The sequence below is a fragment of the Corvus hawaiiensis genome, chromosome 2, assembly GCF_020740725.1.
Source record: "Corvus hawaiiensis isolate bCorHaw1 chromosome 2, bCorHaw1.pri.cur, whole genome shotgun sequence".
Taxonomy (NCBI): domain Eukaryota; kingdom Metazoa; phylum Chordata; class Aves; order Passeriformes; family Corvidae; genus Corvus; species Corvus hawaiiensis.
The window spans coordinates 11,481,155-11,503,664 of NC_063214.1; the positions used below are offsets into that span (position 1 = coordinate 11,481,155).

The following is a 22,510-nucleotide window of genomic DNA, read 5'->3' on the forward strand; positions in this document are numbered from 1 at the left end:
GGAGCCCTTCCCGGGGGAGGAGCGGGGCGGCCGCGGGGACTCGACGGGGCCGCCCCGCTCCCGCCGGGAGCTCTCAAGATGGAGGCGGGCGGTGTGACGGGGCGGGGAAGGGGCCGGACGGGGGTTGCGCCCGGGGCAGGTGCGCGGGGCGGCGCCGCCGGGAGCCGCAGCCGGGCCGAGGGCGGCGCTCGGCGCTCCGGGAGTGGCAGCGGGGCCGGAGCGGGGCTGCGCTGCCCCCGCCCGCCGGGCGGTGACTCGGGCTCCCCCTCCCGCCCCGCCTCCCGCCCCGCTCGCCCAGCCCGGGCCCGGCCCAGCCGCCGCCGCACGGCGCCGCCGACACCCGCCGAGTCCGGGGCGCCGCCGGGAGCCGCGCGGGGGCCATGACGGTGGAGCAGAACGTGCTGCAGCCCGGCGGCGCCGCCAAGGTGAGTCTCCGGCGGGGCCCGGCCTGGAGCGGCTCCGCGTCCCCGCCGCGCCCGGGCCTGGCCGCGCCCGCTCCGACCGCCGCCGCTGCTCGTGCCCGTGCCGAGCTTCTCCCGGGCCTTCCCCGCGCCGCGGCCTCGCCCGGGCCCCGCCGCTCCGGCGACCGCGGAGCCGCAGCGGGGGCCTCCGCCGGCCCGGCCCCGGGTCGTCTCGGCCCCGGGCTTGGCGCTGCCCTCGGGAGAGCCCCGGCGCGCTCCCCGCGGCCCCGGGCGGGCCTGTTGCGCTTGCAGACTGCCGGGGAGAGCGGGGGTATCGGGGCTGGGCAGGAGAAGCGCGGGGTCCCGGCCGAGCCCCCCGTGGGCCCGGGGGGAGATGCTGCACATGCCCGGCGTGACCCTGCAGCGCCGGCATCCGCGCCTGCCAAAGGTGAACGCTATTTCCAGCGAGTGACGCGCTCCTGCTGGAGTGAAAAAGTGCCGGGTTTAGGGACTCGTGTTAACGTGCATCATGGAACGGGGTTAAGGGAATGACGGCGCTTACCAAGCTTTTACTGTGCGCCTGGACGCACGGAGAGTGTTTCTCTGTCAAAAGAAGGGAAAAAAAAAGATACTTTCTAAAGCTTTCCTTCGCTTGAACTGAACTGTCAAGAGAAATGTCTGAAATTAAATTGCAGTGCTTTTAAAATAATAAGGTTTAAAGCTAACTTGTAGGTTAATGCAACTCTTGTGGTTAGTGGTATGACTTGCCTCATCCCTGATTTTTATTAATGTTTTAGTGGTGTGGGGTAAAGGTGTATAATGCTTTGGTATAGTCGGTGTGGAAGTTAAATGGCTGCAGCCGTAAGAGTGGACAGTGGAAATGTGCTGATTAAGGGATAATTGGTTAAAGTGGTACAATTCGTATTTAAGAAGCTTTTTTGGAGGGAGGGCGTGTCTGGCCGAGGACTGCTCTCCTAGTTGGAAGTAGTTAGCAGCAATTTTGGCTGCTTCAGCAGGAAGGTAAGGGCTGAACAGACTGATTTTGTTCCTCTGTCTGTTTTCAGCTGGGGTGTGCTTGCAAGTTAATATAGCAGATTTGCTGCTACATGTGTCTGCTGTGTTTGAAAACTGATGTTGCTGCTGTGCATCTGGACTTTCGTGAGCAAGATCATCTTTTACAAAACCTCTTGTCAGTGGTTCACTTAATAAATCGTAATAATCACATCAGATACTTTGTTACATGATGCATTGTGGACCCTGATCAGTGCTGCCTTTTTGTGCTTTCTGACAATAATCCTGAAGGAGAAATGTTAGTTTTCAGCTAAACTAGGAGAATCCTTAATTTTCAGCTAAACTACTGGTTGTGGGTCAGTAGTTCAGGATTACTTGAGCTTCAAATCAAGGACAAGCCCAAAAGGAAGTTGAAGATTGATTGAGTTATATGCCAGGTAATCCATGCTGCAGTAAAAAATAAAGCTAGCAGTAGCTGTGAAGTTGTAATCAGCATGCGGGTGATGGTCACTTCTCTAAGTGTCTAGAGAAACTGGATAAAATATCAAGGTTTTTTCATGGCAGGATTTTTTTTTTTTTTAATTTCTGTTGATTATTTTATTATCTGAAATTGTTTGTTACCTGTTTTATCCCTAATTGCATGCATTTAGGGAATGAGGGAAAGGCAGATCTTGAGAGTACCTTGTAAAAAAGCTTTTTTTGACTCCAAAGTGAGTATCTCATTGCTTAGCGAGACTAATGACTAGCTAATTGGATGACAGACTTTAACATTGATCAGGTATTTGCCTGTAAGAAGGCAAATCGTGAAAGTGCAGTGGGCTGATGCATGGATGAAAGGTGGAGAGGCTACCATAGCACTAACTCATTGTCTCCTCTTGAAAGAGGAGAATTCCAATCTCCACAAATAAGGGAGTTTGTTCTGGAGACCTCAAAGTTTGTTGCAATTGTTTTCTGTTAGTGTGAAGAAACCACATACAAGCAGAAATATATTAGGTTTACAAGAGATGCCTGAGTCATCAGCATACCTTATTCAGAACTGTGGTTCCCAACATTGTTCATTAGATGTTTTCTTACTGTCATACAGGACGTATGTGTCAAACTTCACCAGCACTTGGAGATCTAGGTTTGTATTAATGAATGCTCCAACTACAAACAGCCCATTTCCCACTGAAGCTATCTTTAGTTTATTGTGTAGTTAAAGCAGCTTCATCAGGTTAAAAGAAGGTTTTCTTTCATCTCTACTGGTCATCTTGACCCTTAGTTAAAACTTGTCATTTATGTCCTGAAGCAGATAATGAATCATAATATTCTTGTTGCTCATGGCCCTTGTGTGCTTCTCTGACATCGTTTGGTGTCTGGAAGTTATAGGTAATGTTCACAGAAATCAGTTAACAGTTCTCATGGTGTGCAGACCCTTCCCTCGTCCAGTGTCCCCTACACAGTGGGTTCAGGGGCTGGGTGAATGGTGATTTTTCTGGTAACTGGAAGTTATGATGTGGGGAGGTCAAACGTGTTTCAGCATTGTCTCAGCTCTGATAATTACTGTGATGGTCATCTCAGACCAGCAGATTGAAGAAGCTGGGTTTTAATTGCTGGCACTTAGCTGGCCTCTCAGCAATGTGTGTTATCGAGTTCTACTGCTTTCGGAGAGAGCCTGACATTTGGTTGATACATGAATTTAAAGGCTGTTACATCTGTTCTTTGGTTTCCCACACCCACTGTTATTTCAGACCTGTAATTCAGCAGTGCATTGGCAGTGTAAACTCAGGAATAGTAAAGTTAGGCGTGTCAACTCAGCTCATTTTTCTTTTTCTGAAAGAAGCACAAACTTTTAAAGATATTTACCACTTGAAATAATGCCTGGGTTAAAGCAAGGTCTGATACTAAATTCATCTCTCTTGCTCTTTTTTGGGGTAAAAAAGTGAAAATTGTGCTAGCTCATGTGTATTTCTACTCTGCTTGTCCCATGATTTTGGTGTACTTATTATTTAAAAATTTATCTAATAACATGGCACTGAGTGCTTTTCTTTGCTGAAAGCAGCAGCCACTTCATGCAGAGGATGATAGAGTCGCCTGTCTCCACCAATTGACATGATGCAGCCCTGAATGGCAGGAAGTGATTGCAAAGTATCTACTGAGCACTTGGTACGCAAGGAAGGTATCTTGGGAGCTGTGTACTCTTTTTTTTTTTCCCCATCTTAATAGGTGCCAACCTTCCAAGGATTTAAAATTCAAACCTTTAAAACCTCTGTATTGTTGCCTGGTGGATCCAAGGGGCTGAAGACTCCCTCTCTCATCACAAGGCCCGAGCCACTCTTTCCTGTGACCAACGTGCAGGTGTCCCTCTGCACCTTAGAAATGGCCCCTGGGTCATGGAATGAGGATGGGTTATGCATCTCCCCATGAATGGGAAGCTGTCTGTGTTTGCACTGTGTGACAGCCGGGCTCCGTGAATGGAGGGCTCAAATATGGGGAGTTACAGCTCCAGTGCTGGTACCCAGAGCTTTGCTTCGTCTTTGGCCAGGATGAGCAGAATAACAACACTGAAGGTGTTTGCACCAACTACCAAGTAATTTGCAAACACATCTTGTTCTGTATTTAAGAAAAGAGTTCTTATCAAAAAACTTTATAATACTTATAGTTACACCTTTGATGCAGATTCCTGTTGGTATTTCTGAAAGTTAGAGCAACGTGCAAGGGCCAGTTACTCAAAATAATTTTGAAAGTCCTCATCAAAGTGGTCTGCTGAGTGCTTCCTGGTTTTGTGACTGTTCTGATGGATTTTTGGTGGGAGTGGGTGGAGGTGTGCATGGTTAGTTTTGTTTCTTTTGTCTTTTTGTCTTTTTTTTGTTTTTTTTTTTGTTTGGTGTCTATGCAAGCCTGCTGGATCTTGGAGGGTTGTGTTTATTGGTATAACATTATATGAATCAGCAACCTTATGAAACCTTTAACAGCAGTTTAAAAACTTTTTGCTTTCAGAAAACCCTTCACAGAAATTCAGTAATGATTTCGGTTGTGGTTGCAGGAGTTTACAAGTGTAGTACTATCATTAGAATTTATCTGAAATAATGTCTTGAAGTATGTTCAGTCCACACCTCGAAAGAAAAATATTGCTTCAGAATATGAAAGTGTAAACTTTATAGATTTTCCTGGTAACATTTTGTAATATTATTTTAAAATATCTTTAGTAAATAATTAACGCACATTCCCCCCACACCCCACCCCCAATATTTTTAGGATAACTGTATTCACAGCTACTATGAGCAGCAGCAATAAAAGATGATGAAACTCATCAGCTTCTATGAAAAGGTCAAAAAAACAAATTACCCATGTCTTAAAATAGAAAAGTATTTTCCATTTCTTAAAGTGCTTCATAAAGATAAGTGGAAGGATAAGTGAACGGTTGCTTTTCTTACACTCCTGTGCCTGAGAAGATACATTGTGGCTGGCATCTCCTTAATTCTGTGAGATCAGCTGGTGTTTGTGGACTTGGGTAACTGAAGGGGAAAGAAAAGTAGAATAAAAGATGGGATTTCTGTTCTGTTTCTGGCTAAATCTTCTTTTCTTCCTTGCCGAAGAACCTAGCCCAGTTTTTCAGTCCCTGAGAAGCTGGCTCCACAGCTCCAGTGATGTGAATGGTGAGGTTGAGGGATGTCCCAGGTGCTGGGGACCAAGTGGCCAGGTTAGTGAATCAACCTGAGGCCCCAGTAGACTTGGGAGATGCCTTTTCAGGATGGGCTGAGATTTTTGCAGAACCAGCAGGGAGGTCTCTGACCCTCACCTGTGCCAGGAGTTGTCTGGGGAGCTGCACCAGTGACCCCCTTACAGCCATTGCTGGCAGTGCCAGTGATGGGGGGATTATTGAGGTGCCCAGAGGTGCCTAAAGATATATTAATATTGCTTTTCACTTTCTGTAGTGAAGATACTGATTTGCAATTCCCAGCTGATCATCTGGCAAAAGCTAAGAGTCAAATGTGACGTTCCTGGTATTCCTTAGCATAAAAAGTAAACAAAAAGCTTAAGAGCTACATGTTTTTGTGTAGGAAAAAATTCCTTTAAAGGGCTGAATTTTTGGTTTTGTTTAGTTGGTTGTGTTTTTGGTTTTTTTTTAAATTGATTTTGTGCACTTGTTATGGAACAGAGCTCTTAAAAATCTGAGGGGGGTGTGGGTGTGTGGGAGTTGCTGGGACCTGACTGAGAGAGAAAAGTCTTTTCTACTTCCTCTGACTAGAAAAGCCGCAGGTGTGGGAGCAGATTTTCTTGGAAATGAAAGTATCCTGAGTGCTTTCACTTTCTAGTTCTCTTGTGATAACCACTGCGATTATTTTAAAGTGGGTAAAGGTTGCCTTGAATCACAGTGAAGGGTTGTGTGTGTGTTGTTTTTATTTTGTATAGTTGTTTTTTGTTTCTTTTTTTGCTTGGGTTTTTTTTAGCTGGCTTTGTTAAACTTCCTCATCAAACCCGGGTGACTAAGTTACCAATGGGATGGTCTTGAGTCAGTGGATAGACACCTTTAAATTGAGGGAATTCAGGTTCTCAGCAGGGGCCTGTTGACTCCTGCCTGGGGTAGCAGTGTAGTATCATGATTCAAATCACAAGTTAAGAGTGTTAGGTGAGTAATGTAGGAGAGGCTGTTGTGACAGTGTATTTCAGAAGGATTTTATGAATTCAGGGAAGAGTTCAGTCTTTTATTCACATCATGAAATAGAGATGGCTTCTGTTAGCTAATGATTACACTTTATCAGTTGGGGTGCTGTTAAAGAAGTCAGCATCTGCCAAGAGTGGAAAATATCAGACTGGACTGAGCATGGGTTCAGTTTCAGTGGTGGAGTGAAAGTAATGTCACTCACGTGTGACTTCTGCCAGGGAGCTGAGTGTGTGACACATGGGATGAAAGCTCCCTCTGTTCCCTTTGGGACTATGATATGTCCAATGTTCTGGTTCATGAGTGGTCAAGCATAATTAATAGGGAAAAGCTGATACTGTGAATCACAGGAGTTGATTGCATGCAAAACTGTGCAAGTTGAAAGTTTTCTATAAGCTCATCTTTTTTATTATTTAAAAAAGGGAGACATACTAAAGCTGTGAGGCTTTAGTGTTGAGGTGGCGAGATGTCTTCCTGCAGAGCATTCCTTGCATGACAGTACAAACTCAGGCTTTGTGCCAAGCAAAAGGAAATAGTTTTTCCTGTTTCCTCAGGTAGGCAGATGCCATTTCTTGCTGTACTTGGTGAACACTTGTATCTCTTAATTTGGCAACACAGTGTGTTCTGGACAGCACGTCAGATTTTTCCCTGTTACCTTACTTTAATACTGTGCTGAATATAGATGTTATCATAAGCTGTATTGTGCCTGCACACCTCAGCCAAACGTTCAGGTAAAATGGGGAGCAGTGTGTGCTGTGGTGACCATCTGAAATGTTACTTTCTTCCAGCACTGCAATTTGCTCTCTCATACTGTATTGCAGGGTTTACATTTCTTTATTGCTAGATTTCTGTAGGACTTCAAAACCTGGAATTGACTAAGAGCTCTACAGACCCTTAGTGGAAAATTTTCATGAAACTTTTTTGAATGGTCCTGTCCATACCACCTTTGTGCTCTGTTACCACCCCATTTTTCAGAAGTGGATAAAGTGTCTCTTGGCTGCAGAGGGTTACACCTCCCCTGCCTCAGTATTTGAGGCGAGTACACCAGCCTGTGTTCTGGAGTGGCTGTGGGGGTGTGCTGACTCCTGCTGATGCTCACAGGGCTCTATCTTCTGGGAGAGAGGTGGTTTTCTCATACTGAACTACACAGTAATTTTCCTGGTGAGTGTGGTGCAGAATCTGTGGCTTTAGGCTTTAGCATGAATGAAATGTTAAGCAACATTGACTCAAAATGTTGAAGTTGCTGTGAAATGCTGTGAAGCTGGGTCCTAAGATGGTGTAAAGGGCAGATTGACACAAAATGTCATGAGCTGGACACTGATGACTTCGGTCATCGGTGGGAGGCTTTCTGAGTTCTTGTCTGTTTAATTATAGAGTGGTTTCCCCATGTATTTAGTTCAGTAACATCATTCATTCCAAGCATTTGAAAATCACAATGAACATATCAATCTATTCAGACTAGACTCTTGCAATTTAAGAAGGCACTGATTTTTTTTTTTTTTTTTCAGTTGGGTTTCGTAGTTTTCATTGTTTTGTAAATGTCATTAGCTTTTCTTTGCCACAAAGGATGAAATTCAGGAGCGTGTTGAAAGCCATCAGCATGAGAGTTCCCCTGAAATCTGGTGTTACTTGGTGATGGGACTTTAACAGGAACAGCCCTGTTGTGAGCAGTAGCACCACTGAGTGTCCACAGTTTTAAGGTATCTCTCCTTCTAAGGGTGTTGGAGAGGTGGAATCCAAAGGACATGTGATGTGGAACAGCTTGAAGGCTGGAGTTGCAACTAGGTTAACTTTGAAAACATTGTCTGACACAGATTTGTGTATGTAAACCACTTTTTTTAAGGGCATCAGAAATATTGGTATGCAAATCCTAGCAGGTTTTATTCTGAGATTCACAGTTTTGACTTGATGCTTTTGTTTATAGCTGGTTTCTGAATTATTTTACCTGGTGGATTCTTGCTGAAAAAAATTATACTCTGAACAGCATTTCTTTAAAAATGTTTCTGTTATACGCTAATTGGCAACAGTCAAGCTTATCAAAGTTTAGGTGCCAAGAAAATGCAGATTGTGCTTAAAATATCCTTGACTAAAGCTTTTTTAGCCATCAGGTGAAAGCATATTTTCAGCTTTACGGTAAGCAGAGGTAGACAGAACAATGTATTTAATAAAAGCTTGTCAGAGAGACAATAGTGTTTTCAAGGCATGATCTGGAACTATTTAAATCTAATTGACCCTTGTATCTTACTATACACAGAATTTGTGGAAATGAATGCATGTGATATAATGGCATTCCATCTCCCCGTGGCCTCTTCCTGCCAATTGTAATCATTTCACTGGTGTTGTACCCCAAAATCCAGAGGGCTCCCTTTAGAAGAGGATGTTCACTTGACATTAGGGTCTGAGGTGTAAAATTTTTGGATTGTGAATTATGTAGCTGTATTTCATGCCAACTTTTACTTTTGTTGAATAGTAAGTGGTAGGCTTGAAGTCACACATGGTTTGTGTGATAACTGTCTGTCTCAAAGCTGTGTGACTAAGGAAAATCAGATACCTGTGCTTGAAATTTCTATGCCTATTCTCATACCAAAAATTATGCTGATTTTCAATCAAATTTCAATTTAAACATAAAGCCATTTTGAGAAGTTGAATTTAGCTGTGTTTTTACTGGGATTAAGCCAGAAAAAAAAAAAAGGAGAGTGTCACATGGAAGTTGAAAATAGTATTCATTTACGTTCAGGTGTGTGCTTTGAGAGTGCTTTAAAGTAAGCATCTGGAAAAGGCTGGGTATGCCTTGGCACTCGACGTTCCTCATTCTTTTCAGAAGAGGAGGTGACGGGAACAGACTCCTACTTCACTTTCCTTTTGTTTTTGGTTTCATTTTATTCTCCTGAAAGTTAGTTACTTTGGAAAAGAAATTTCTCCTGGGACTACAGCTGAGCTGTTGTAAGAGTACTTTTCTCTTTTTCCCCTACATTTTCCAGTATGTAGGTATAAATGGCCTGGTTAGAGGACTGAATACCATGCTGTATCCCAGAAGTCTTAGGTTATGACTGAGAAAGCATTCTTATACTTCGCAGATTTTAACTTTTGCTTTGTTTTGATACAGAACCATGGGAGAATATATGAGAATGTTTTTAAGCTTATAAATATGAATTTGTTTTAAAGCTAAATGGCTTTATAGACGGTTTACACAGGGGTTTCCCTTCTTGGTATTACCTATTTTCCCATCTGTCAGCTTCTTTACTTCAAAATCTGCTTCTATCTCCACCTGTTTGAGGACCATGTTTTTTTTGTTTAGAGACTTTCCCACTACTGTGTAGTTTTCTTACATTAGAACCTTTTAATTATTTGGTGGTAGTAATTAGTAAGTTTTATTTAATTCTGGCATCTAAGCTTATAACTTTTTTTTTTAATGGGATACTAGAATTAAGTCTTCTCTGTCTGTATTCCATTACTTGTTTGGAAATTAAAAAATAACCAACAGCTTACCAGCAACTTCTAAAAGTTCCCCCTGGTCTTGCACGTGTTTTACAGGACATAGTGCTGAAAGCCACAGAATGTGTCTTGTGACAGCCCTGTCTGGACCGCTGTTGTCCCCCCTCCTGAAGCTGCTTGGGCTGCCTTTTTGAGTACAGTCTGCTGGTCTAGAGGATAACCTCTGGATTTATCAATGGTGAAGACAGCCAGATTTCCCCATCATAACCAGTTCCAGCTCTTGCTAAGTTGCTGTGTTGCCTTGAAGCTTTTTCTGGGGCTGATTGTAAGGTGACTGGTGAATGTGCCACCTACTGCTAGTGCTGAGTGGAGGGTGTGTGCAGTGCACGGGCTCTGCTGAGTTGTTAGAGGCCAGGGAAGGTACTGAATGCTTTATGACCCAACTGAGTAGAAAAGGATTGAAGATTTTAGTATCAGAGTTTATCATCTGTCATTTAATGGAAAATGTCCTGGCATAATGCTGCTGCTAGGAAGGCAGCACAGAATTTAAGGTTTTGTTTCAAATAATTTTCCAAAAATGTGAACTCATTAGAGGAGTATTTTGTACCCCTTTTATTCAAGTCAGCTTGTGAAGCTTCAGGTAGGTATGTGGTGATGGCAGAAAGTCATTCTTGGTGATACTATTATGACACTACTGAGACAGGGAAAACTGGCAGGGCTAAATTGCAGCAAACTGTGCTTATGAACCAAAGTCGTAAATTTCTTGAGACTGTGTCCGAATGTATTAGAATACCCACCTTTCTGTGGGAGGTGAGGCAAATGTGTGTTTCAATATAATGTAATTCAAAGTCCATTAAAAAAAAACCCCAAAACTTTAAGCATTATCTTTTTGTTCTTTCTCCTTGAAAGAAAATGGCCTAGAAAATGTCAGTTGCCCTCTGTGGAGTGCAGTGCTGAATTTACTGTTTCTTTAATTGTGAGGTACTAAAATTACGTGCTGATCCCTGGTACAAATCTTACCATGTCTTTGAATACCGTAGTGTCTCTGTTGTGTTTGAGGTTCGTTTCAATTCTAATATCACCTGCATCCATGGAGGTTATTACCCAATGCAAGTGAAAGCTGCTGGCTGCCCTTCACAGTCCGTGGTGTGGCAGTGGCCTTTCCGCAGGGACACAGCACACGCCAGCGCATTCCTGGTGCTTGACCCAGGAAAAGCTGTCTTCCCTCAGAAGCTGAAACTGCTGTCAGAAACCTGTCACCTTCCAGGTGACCTGTTAAACACTACCCCAGATTTCGCGTGGCTTAATGTTATCTGTAGGCTGTTCTTCTGCAGAGTTGTGCCTTGTGTCTGTCCCTGCCCCCACTCCCCTCCCCAGGCTAAGAACATGTGTCTCTTCATACGATTTCTTTTTAAATGATTAGTGGGGGCAGGATAAGCTCTCAAATCATTTTACTGAATGCTGAAAATAGGGTTATGTGGCTTTTCTGATGTAATTTTGTCTTCCAATGCACCAACAGTTGGGGAAGGGGTGACCAGTTGAGGCTGTGGGATGAGTTCACCTCTGGCAGACCTCACTGCAGTGGAGTGGAGGTGTTCCCCCTCTGTTCTTCTTCCAAGCCCGCTGTGTTGTCTCTTACTTATTGTGGGCAAGAGCAGGCAAGTGTGATGAGGAGCTACACTCTGGCTGGCCAGCATGCCAGGGAGCCTGGGGGTGCTGTGGAGGCTTTTGGGGATCCCTGGGGTCAGGCCAAGCTGCTGGAGGTGGCTTTGAGCTGTCAGGGATGTTGCTTTTGAGAGACAGGAGGGCAGACGTGCCTGGGTACGTGCCCACTCTGTGATTACAAGGCCTGTTTCTGTAGGAAATTGTTACTAATTTTTTTTTTAATAGGACTAAAGGGAAGAACCTTTATTGAAAGGCTTTCTGTTAAGTTTGGTTGGTTTTTGTTTTTTTCTTTTTTCCTTCTTATTCAAAACAGACAGCTGAGCTTTTTCCCCAAATGTGTCCCTTCTATTGAATACAGTGGCCTCTTTGTAATACAGACCTGTCTGTAAAAAAGTTCAATTTAAATTTTATTTACAATTTCTCTGCTGTACTATGCTGAATTTTGTGTGGAAAAACTGTGAAATCTTCCTGGTATCACTTACCTAGGGCACGTAGCAGAGTTGTTTGAGGTGAAGTGGAAGCTTTGATCTTTGTGCCATCAACAGCTGCAGTAAGTGAAATCCTTCTGGATGTGCACACCTAAAGCAGGGAGTGGAGAACAGTGTATGGCATTTCAGCTGGTGCAGGAGTGGGTCTGATTGTGCATGTTCACTTGTGAGAAGTGTACATCAGGAGCACCACATCTCTGTCACTGTAAGAATTTTAATTCACCTCCTGTTGGTGTAAGTTTTCAGCAATGCTGCCTAAGTAGGATGGGGAATGCGGGAGGCTTTTTCCCCTGTCAGTTTCTCTCACTGATTAAAAGAAGGATTAAAATAATGGCAGAGAAACAACTCATTCTTAAAAGGTTGCTGCTCCACAACAGTTGAATCCAGTGGAAATCGGTGCAGTCTTTGTCTTATCCTGTCCCTTCTCCCACCCCTGGCTCTCACTAAGTTGGCAGGAAATTACTGAATGTGGAGAGCGACTCTGATGGTTTATTGAGAGCCTGGCCTGGCTTGCCAGAGGTTTGGGTGGGTGAGTGGTGGTGCTTGATCCAAGGGAGGAGTGGCATCTGGCAACACCAGCCTGGGCTGCCCGGCGCTGGCAGGAGCTACAGCCTGGGAAGAGCAGCTGGCTCCTTAGAAGCAGCTTGTGGTCTGACAGCCCGTGTGAGTGTTACTGTTTGTAAGTATTACGGAGCCTGGGATCCCATTGATCTGAGGACACTTGGAATTTCCAGAGCTGGTTTGTTTGCTCCTAGAATAGTTGCCCTTGTTATCATAACGGCAGTGTGAGGAGGAATGGGGCTAGCTTGGTGTTTCCTTGGGAGCTCTTCTGTGTTGTGCAGAGCAGGGTGATGTTTATGCATGATGGTAAATATGTGTGAACACAAGAATAAAATTAAGAAGTAAACTTTTAGAACAGTAAGTAGCCAGGAGTGATTGGAAAAATATCATAGAATCATAGAATGATCTGGGTTGGAAGGGACCTTAAAGCTCATTTTATTCCAACCCCCTGCCATGGGCAGGGACACCTTCCACTATCCCAGGTTGCTCAGAGCTCCATCCTGCCTGGCCTTGAACACTCCCAGGGATGAGGCATCCAGAGCTTCTCTGGGCAACCTGTGCCAGGGCCTCACTGCCCTGACAGTAGAGAATTTCTTCCTCATATTAATCTACGCCTACTCTCAGTGTGAAGCCATTCCCCCTTGTACTGTCACTCCAGGCCCTTGTAAATAGTCTCTCTCCATCTTTCCTGTAGGCTCCCTCCAGGTGCTGAAAGGCCACAATTAGGTCATCCCAAAGCCTTCTCTTTTTCAGCCTGAATAGCCCTATTTCTCTCAGCCTTTCCTCATGTGTGTATGTATATCTTGCTTTCGCAGGGTGTTGGATTAGATGATCTCCAGAAGCCTCTTCCAACCCCCTACCCCTGTGGTTCTGTATGCGTGGATTTATGTACACACAGTTTGCTGTGTGTTTGTCATCCTCCAGCCTTCTTCTCCTTTCTATTTGTATAACATTGCATCTGACTGAGCCCGCTGGCTTCAGTTTGCCGTGGCTTGTGCATGCTTTTGGCAGGTGTCTTGGTGCTGAGGTGGGACTAGGGCTGTGAACCACTGGGACTGTGGCAGTGCCCAGCTGTTGTCCGTGGGTGGGCTCTTGGAGGAATCCTCCTGAACTTTATATGTAGTTTACAGATAATAGTGCTGGTGCTTTGAATGACCTGCCCCGCTGCCACCAGTAACTAATCACCCAACAGACTTGAATTGGAGCAGAGAGATTTTTGCTAATTACTGTCACAGTTACTGGAGTATGTAAGAATCAAAAGTGATTTTTGTGAAGCAGGTTTTCCCATGGTGTTTCCAGCGAATACAACCTGAAATTTAATTTGTGTCTAGTTAAGTGAAACTGGAGATCTCATTGGTTTTACTGTAGTTAATTAATTTTAGAGCTGCTGTCATTACTATTGGCAAGCTCACTGTTATGCTGAGCAGGGTATGGAGAAATCATGATGCTTTAAAACACACAGATCTCAAAATTCGCAGTAATTTTACATTTCTGACACCTTTTTGTTTTCAGTAAGTACTAATGCTCCTTTCTTGATTATCATCCTGTCACTGAGGCTCATTTCAGAGTAGCTATCAGTAACAACTAGAAACTCAAGCAAGTGTTCATAAATCAGTTCTTAGACTAATTTTAAAATTCCCCCCTTTGAACTGAGCAGGTGGTTTTCCTGCTCATTGCAAGAATATTCCCCATGCAGGTGATGATTTGGCTCATAATTTCTGGATGCTTTTTTGTAAATAACTGTCAGAGGTGAGTTTGTGTTATATTTAGTGTCAGAGAATACAAACCAAACTCCTCAAGTCTCTCCTTAAAATCTCATTTCAAAATGTTTAACTGTAGCTTGAATAAAGACAAATGCATATGCTGAGAGTGAAAAAGATTGGTTTTTTTGGCCACATATGAGGCTCAAAATAGTGAGTGTTTATATGAATGCATGGTCTCATGTTGTGTAGAAACCTTAATATCAAACTGTAAAATTCATTGAAATGTCACTTGAAGCATGGAAAGCATAGAAGTATGGTGAGAGTATTTTGTGTGTTGTCTAGGATCAATATGGGTTACATAAAGCTATGATTATGTAGAATCCTTCATTTAATTTTTGAGAGATGAGTGTATGCACCTAAGTAGTGCACTCAATCCTTTTCCCCCTTAAAGTTTTATTTGGGCTAGGCTGTGGTTGGCTGGAAGTTCCTACCATACACTGTGTCCTTTTGCCTCCTTGAAGTAAGTTTTTGCTCTCAGTCCAGTTGCACTTTGTACAAGCTGCTGCTGTAATTGTCAGATTTTGGCAGCTTGTGCAGAGCAGTCCTGGACTGAAAATCTGCTGTCTTTGTGCATGTCCTTTGTTCTCCACAGGTGATTTTTGTCTGAGCCAAGCTGAGGTGCATTTTGCATCTGTGTGTGTATAAAAATATATCTTTACCTACTTTCTTAGAGGATACAATGTCATGTAAGAGGTTTCTCTTTTCATACCTGAACAAAAGGAAGCTCAGTTAGCAGATGCTGGGCAAGGGAACCTATTTCTGTTATGCTTTAAGGAACACCTTACAGCTGGTGCAGAGATTTAACTTCATCTTTGCACTAGCAAAATAGTGCTTTTAAAAATATATGTATACATATAACCACTTTCTAATTTATATATTTTTATAAATACATTTATTCTGCATAAACATGGGGAAAACCCATGAGAGCTGGGAAGAGCAAAGACGTTCAACAAAGCCTTCTGGAGCTGACTGCATGTTTTCCCTGTGCTTCAACTCAGTATTTTCATGGAAGGAGTTAGTTTTTATTTGCCTATTTGGAACTTGACCAACAGTATATTTAGAAAATGCTTAATGTATCTGTGTTGCTGGAAGCTATAATGTACAGCAGTGTCTGTGGGCCTTTTAACTATTCCTGGGAGATATGATTAATGTGGCAGAAAATGATATTCACAGCAGTAATTGAGGGTCTTTAGTATGCTTGTCCTTTGTACGTTAAACTATTTGTTTGTAGCAGAAACTTAAAGCCTGTTTATAGAGGATTATATTCCTCTAAGCTCTCAGTGTTCTTCTCATTACAGCAGCATCATATGAGGAAACCAGCTTATTAGCTACTTGTCTGCAAGCAGTGCCATTAGCAGGTCCTCTGCGGCTCAGGCTTCATTAGAATTGTCTTTAATATAAAATATATTTGCGATGTCATTTGAGTTTTCCTCCAACAAATAGGTCTTATAAATGAGTGTTGCACTTGAAAGTAAAGAAAGTATGACTTGTGTGGAGGGCCTGAGTCAAGATGCTGTTCTCAGCATTTGTATTCTTTCTTTCTTTCTTTCTTTTTGCCTCTAATAAAAGTATTCATCCCTCAGGTATCAGAATTATGGCCTGGGTTGGAAGGTACCTGAAAGATCATATGTATGGTTCCAACCCCCCTGCTGTGGGCAGGACACCTTCCACTACCCCAGAGTAGCAGAGCCCCATCCAGCCTGGCCTTGGACACTTCCAGGAATGTGTAATCCACAACCTCCCAGGGCAACCTGTTCCAGTGCCTCACCACCCTCAAAGTAAAGAATTTTTCCTGATATACAATCTAAACCTACTCTATGTTAGTTGGAAGCTGTTCCGCCTTGTCCTGTCGCTGCAGGCCCTTGTAAATAATCTCAGTTTTTCTTGTAGGCTCCTGTTACGTGGTAGAAGGCTGCAAGTCACCCCTAAGCCATCTCTGTTCCAGGCTGAACAGTCCCAATTCTCTCAGCCTTTCCCCATAGGAGAGGTGCTCCATACTTCTAATCAGCTTGGTGCCCCTAGTACATTTTCATTATGTACTATTGAAATGTGAACTGTGTAGTAAGGCCATGGATCCTGTTTTCTCCTGCTAATGGTTGGATCATCTCATTCATTCCTGAACATACAACTTTATCTGTGCTTGGAAATGGAAGAGAGTTGTTTTATCTTCTGAGTTTGTAAATGCTTGTGTTGCAAATGCAAACATTTGGATGTTGCCATGAATAAAGCCAAAGTTTACGTGTGCTTCGTCAGAAGCTACAGAGAGGAGAAAATAAACAGATCAAAAGGTGGCTAATTTTCTCCCCAAATTTATCTTCACTATAATTCAGTATTAGTCAGTTTATGAGATTTGCCTTGTCCAAAAAAAGAATTTGTGTAATTTAGCTTTTTGCTCTGATTGTAGGAAGTTATCAGAGTTTACAGTACTGTCGTGGAACTAATTTGGGCACAGTATCTCCCTAAGCTGATTGTAGTGTAGATTTTTTCTGCTTCATTGGTGCTGGCACAGCTACTGAATATGCTATTGTGTGAGGTTATAAACCAGATAATCTTAATTGGGCATTTCCTGACAGCAAGGGAGGGATGGCTGAAAAAGGAGAGAATTGGAAATAAGGGCATGCATTCCTAATACACAAATTTGGCTTCTGTCCGGGAAAATGGGAGAATTTCCTGTTAGTTAAAATCATCCAAGAGCTGAAAGCCTGAAGATACATAGTGCATACCTCAGGGATCCAGAGGAAAGGGAAAGGCTGGGAATAGCTCATGCATGAAAGCCCCAAGGGAACAGACTGCTGTGTGATATGGTGGGAGTGAGTGGTGTGAGCAGCTGGATCCAAGGGCAGCCATAGCATCAGTGAACCATTCCTTTGTGTGGCCAAGGATTTGGGGTACCCTGCAACAGCTGTAGCAGCACAGTCTGGTGGTGTAGTTCAGGTCCTGGGGGCTTCTTAGAGTTGAGTCAAATGCTGTTGAGGCTCCATGGAGAATGGGCGTGTGTATGACCTATGTGCACATATGTCCTAGCACTGCAGATATTCCTGGAGTCTTGACTCACTAAACTGGAGGATCTCTGCTAGTGAAAAGATATGGAATCAGTCATGTAAATTTAAAGATAGGATGGCAAACAGAAGTGGGTACAGGCAAGTTTGAAAGAATGGGGGTGAATTTCTTAGCACCTGTAGGTGCACCTGGTTCTGTTGGAATGGTCTGGTTTGTGTCTCCATTTGAAAAGAAAGGCTGCTTATTAAACTGAATTAAAGTACAGTTAGTTATAATTCAGAATTTGAACCTCTGCTGAGGCAAGTTTGGAAAAACTAGGGAATCAGGAAAGAGCCACTTTGAAAAAATACGGCAGCTTTTTTACGTTAGAACTGGTAGTTGTGATCTGAATCTTCCCTCACTGACCTGATTTTATGAGCATACATTGGTGTAGGTACTTCAGACACTTGTAAATACTTGTCTGCTGCCTTCTTAATTTTTTATCTTCGTTTTAGTCTAGGGTGAGTTCTTTTGGGTATTATTGGGTATAGCCTTTGAATGAATTATGATTATAATTGTTTAATATATCTATGTGTTTTTAGACATTTGAGGTTCTGTATGCTAGTCACTTCAGCTCTAGTTAGCCCAAGCTTCACGAAAAGTAAAGCTTTTAGAGTAAATGTAATCAGAATGAGCATTAATAGGCGTGAGGAGGGTGGCTTGCTTCATATGTAGAAGTCTGTCTGTAGTGTTGTATTAAGTATTTCTTATCATACAGAAGAGACTTAACTGTTTAGCAGTTGCATTAGAAATTGATCTCCAAGCTTCAGTCATGGGTAATAGTAAAATAAGTTTCCTGTATGCCACAATAACCAGAGCTAAAGGAATATTATTTAAAAAAAAAAGAAATTTACTCATTTTGACTTTTGCAGAGTAATACAGATGCACTAAATGAAGTCACATCAGGAATTAAGTAATACTAGCTCTCTGAATATGGTTGCAGTTGTTTCATAAGCATATTAAGTGAAAAGAAAAGCAGAAAGAAATTTGAATTTCAGCCCCTGATAGTCAATGAGGAAAGAGTTTGATAGTAGCTGCCTGCTCAGTCACTTAAAATGAAAAGAAATAGAATTACCTGTGTTAATATAGTTTCATGGGTGATAAGAAACTGTCATTAAAACAGTGAAGGAGAATAGTGACAAGTTAAACATCCAGTTGCAAGAAAGGTCAGTACACAGTAAAGATGCAATTACATCAGATTTGAGAGGATGAGGGCAGATGGTGAATTTGTGGAAAAGAAGGCCACCAGTTGGAGGTTTTAGCTCCTTTATGCAGTTTTACAATTGTTTCTGAAGATCTGTTAGTCTGTTAGCAGGTATTAAAAGAACACGTTGATCGGGTGGAAACAATTTCAATTTTGCTTCTTCTAGAAAGGGAATGTATCCATTCTTTAAATTCTGCATGATTTGAAATAAGTCAATTAGAAATTAATGGCAACTTGTCCACACGTAGCTGAAAAAACCAGCAATGTCTAAACCAGACAAATGCCCCAAAGCTCCATTTAAGGTATTCAGGAGAACTGTTAATTTTCCTCTTAGTTCCTGTCACTTCTAACTAGGGTGATTATGAATTCTCCATGTTGTTCTTTTAATTACCAGTTAGAAATTCTGAAGCTGAGTGCCTTAAACTTTTGGCCTTAAAAAGAAGTATACTTAAATACTTAAATCATCTCCTGATGAGAAAGGAGCATCTCTGGGCCTGGTTCTGATCTGTTAAATGTAAGGGGACCTTGAAGCACAGCTTTTACACTGGAATACTGAAATGTGGATATAAACTACAGATGTCTAAGTTTATAAGTCACAGCTGTGCTCATAAATTAACAGCCAGTATTTTGAACTGCTAAGAGATTGTTTGTTGGTAAACTGTCTCTTCTGCCTTTTCCCAGTCTCTGTGAACAATGAAGATCCTCCAGTCAGCCTTTCCAAGTGTTGTATATATTGTGGAAGATACAGAAATCTGTTATAACTTGTTGTTGTAATAATTTACAGTGAAACTATTTTCTGTTTTGTTCACCATCATGTTGGTGGCAAATAAGAAAACAAATCCACTTTACCGTCATGCCCGTGGATTGCTGCTGCCAATTTTAATGCTGTTGTAATTATTTTTCCCAAATACTTTGTTTCTTTTCTTTGATTCTTTCCAGACATAGGGGCAGGAAAGCAACTTTATAGGGGAAACAAGTCATGGCTTTGTACAGTGCTATGAAATGCACAGAGTAAACAAACGAGGGGGTGAGGGATGGGGATAGAGTGGGAGTTTGTTTTCCTGCATCACTTCACTTCTCTTGTGCCAACAGAAGGGTTTTTAAAAGGAAAAGAAAAAAGAAAGAGGCAAATTGGATTGTTAGCAGTGTCTCTTAGGATCATAAATGAAGGGAAGATTGTGTATGTAATTCATAAGCATCCTGAACTATACGCCTTCTATTTCAACTTATTAGGGCATGAAGTAGTGCCTGCCAGGTTAATTTCACACTGGGGAATTCAGCATTCATGCAGCTCTTAATTTCCTCCTCTATACAAAGCAGTGATAAGGAGAGAATAAGGGTATTTGAGTATTTGATTCCAAATAATTCACTTTAAAGATAAGTATTTTAGAAGTAGCCACAAGACAATTATAGTTGCTATTTTAAATTGAATTTGGAGAGTAGCAGGAGAATGTTTACTTATTCCCGATAGGAAATATGTTTTTTGTCTTGCAAACAAAACCCTGTACTTTACAAAAATCTTCTCTTTCATAGATTAAATTACTGTTTGGAGTTCAGGATGTGGTGGGCAAAGAATTAAAAAGAAAAACCACTTGAAAATATCTTTTCTCCATTTCCCATCTGCCAAAGGAACAATTAAATTTGTTAGTATGGAACAATGGTCAGTGCTCTGTGTTTTCATGGTTTTAATGGTTAAGATGCTTTTAATGGTTAACAGGAATTCAAGGATTGTTCCAGCTTAGTGCCTGCTTTTTGCTTCTGTGATGTGATAGCTGAGCATGAACAGAGTGAATCATCTGTTGGCTCTAAACAGGGGTGGGACGAGGTTTTTATTTAAATAAAACAAAACCAAGACACAAAGTTCTTACAGAATGAGTATTTAAGAGACCCAGGACCTCTTGTTCTTTTTCTAGTTCCAAATGTTACTTTAAACTCAGTCATGGGTGCTGACTAATGTGATTTGGGAGAGTTGGATACAACTGGTCTAGGAAGGCAGTTTGGATGGATTCCTGAAGTTCTGTTTCAGTATCAAGAAACTGTTTTGTTTGGAGTTTTAAATAGAATTTCTCTTCAAACACCTCAGTGATCAGTAAAGTTGAATTTCCTGGTTTTGTGGTTGGAATGACTAGGAATTATTTACGTTAAGGAAATAATGGGGTTGAGAGTAACTGGGAGTTAAAGAAGTTGGTTTTGATGGGAGTTCAGTCAGCTATTTCCCCTACTGCCTTTGGAGACCAAAGCTGCGGAGTTTTATTTGTTTAGAAGGGCCAATTGTGGCTTTATATAGGCTAGTTGCATCCACGTTGCCTAAGGTTACCCATTTTTTTGTTTAAAAAAATCCAAAACCAAGCAAGCCCACGAAAATGCAAAATCATAACATTTGGGAATTAGAAGTGCCTGAATTGCAGAAACTAAGACAAACTCGAGTAATGAAGGTTCTACCCCTTTTTGGTGCATAAACTTCAAATGGAGATGCCTTTAATATTTGTGGAGGAGTGTGCTTTTGTAAGTAATTGGTTTTGCTCTTATTTGGCTCTAATCTTATTTTGATGATGTTTTTTTGTTTTAGCACCAGCAAACATTTTTAAATCAGCTGAGGGAGATCACTGGTATCAATGACATCCAAGTACTACAACAGGCACTGAAGGTAAGATAACTGGCTTGTAGCTGAATGTGCCTGAATGTATCTTAACTGCCTGTGAAAGCCATAAATCCCACCCTTTCTTACTCTTGTCCCTCCCTTCCTTCCCAGCTTGAATTTATTTCAGGGGAAATGATGGCTTGTTCACTTTACAAGGAATCTTGTTCTCGTTTGGTACTGACATAAAAATTAATCCAGTGTTCAAACATGAAAAGACAGGAATGTTACGACTTGGCTTTAACCTTTGTGTGAATTGTTCTGGGATGCATTGGTGCTGCTACAGCTGGTCAGCTGCTGAGGAATCAAGTGGTGTTTTCTTGTCAAGGTGTGGTTGTTTTCTATCATGCACACGCCTTGCTCATTGTGCCAAATGAAGAACTCTGCTTAAACTTGCCAGCCTTTGCTAATTTGGTATTGTTTCACTGTTTTTTCAACCACAGTAATTTATTCTACAGCACAGAAGAGTTCTTTGATGCAAGTAAAGAATGGCAGGTCTCTCTGTATTCTATTTCCATATACTTAAATAGATATAAAAAATTTTAAAAATGCTTTGTGTCCCTCAAGCAGAACTATTTAGCCATTTATACATGGTAGGTGAGAATTTAGTAATTTAAATCAAATATATATATATACACACACAAAAAATAGATAGTTGTTTTTAGCATAAGTCATGTGCACAACTGCTCTTCAAAAACCAGGATCTCTGGCTTTAAAAATGAAACTGTAGATTTTCAGAAAAATTCATCTGACTGCTTTTGAGAAGCCTGTGAATGTGCTGGTTGTGTTGTTGAGAGGTTGACCTACACTATAAGACGGTGTTTTGGTTTGGGTTTTTTTTTCTGAAATAAGTGAAACTTCACCAAAACAAGTTTTTATAAGATCTTTTATCTTTATTTTGGTTAAAAATAGTGAAATATGCAGAATATGTCAAGTTTGGAAACTTTGTTTTCTAGTCAGTATTTTTACCTGACAGTACAATGGCTATTGACCTGAAGTTGCTAATCATGTAGTTTGCTTTTAAGAAAAATTATAAAAAGAGTGAGGGGACTCTCACTTCTCGTGGTTTTTTTATGCTTAAAGGACAGCAATGGTAATCTGGAGTTGGCTGTGGCTTTTCTCACCGCGAAGAATGCCAAAGTTCCCCAACTAGAGGAGGCAACTTACTACCAAACAGCCCTTCCTGGGAATGACAGATATATCAGCGTCGGCAGCCAGGCAGACACCAGTAGGTATTTTTTCTTTTCATAAGTTTAGTGTAAAGGCATGGGAAATAAAACTTGCCTGTGACAAAACTGTTAATCTGCAGATAATTCTTACTTATCAATTCTTTGATTAATATCTGTTCTTTCCTTTCTTATTTCAGTGGGGGGTGTTTTGTTTTGTTTTTGGTTTTTCGTTTGTTTGGTTTTTTTTGTTTGTTTGTTTTTTTGTTTTTTTTTTTTTATTTGAGCTATCTTTAAGTATTACCTTTACATGTATGTATGGTACTGATAAAAGGGTGAATGACTGGGCCTTCCATATTTTTTTCCTTCCCCCCCCATATTACAGGATTTATTTTGGGGTCATGCAGTAAAGATTTAAGGCAAAAGCTGGGTACTCCTCCATCAAAACATAATTGGAGAAGAGTCTGTCATTGTCTCATTGTCTGCCTTGATAT

The 22,510-nt window shown here is 41.8% G+C and overlaps 1 protein-coding gene across 2 annotated transcripts in view; it reads left to right on the forward strand.

The window, feature by feature from the left end:
- The first annotated feature begins 308 nt into the window (after nucleotides 1-308).
- USP25 (ubiquitin specific peptidase 25) overlaps nucleotides 309-22,510 on the forward strand; it is an 88,975-nt gene continuing 66,773 nt past the window's right edge. The window contains exons 1-3 of one of the 2 annotated variants that reach the window (XM_048293582.1): nucleotides 309-425; nucleotides 20,782-20,859; nucleotides 21,934-22,078. In XM_048293582.1, the coding sequence (XP_048149539.1) occupies nucleotides 381-425; nucleotides 20,782-20,859; nucleotides 21,934-22,078 (268 nt within the window). In that variant the 5' untranslated portion in view covers nucleotides 309-380. The remainder of the gene's footprint in view (nucleotides 426-20,781; nucleotides 20,860-21,933; nucleotides 22,079-22,510) is intronic. The other variant, XM_048293583.1, reaches the window with a different exon arrangement.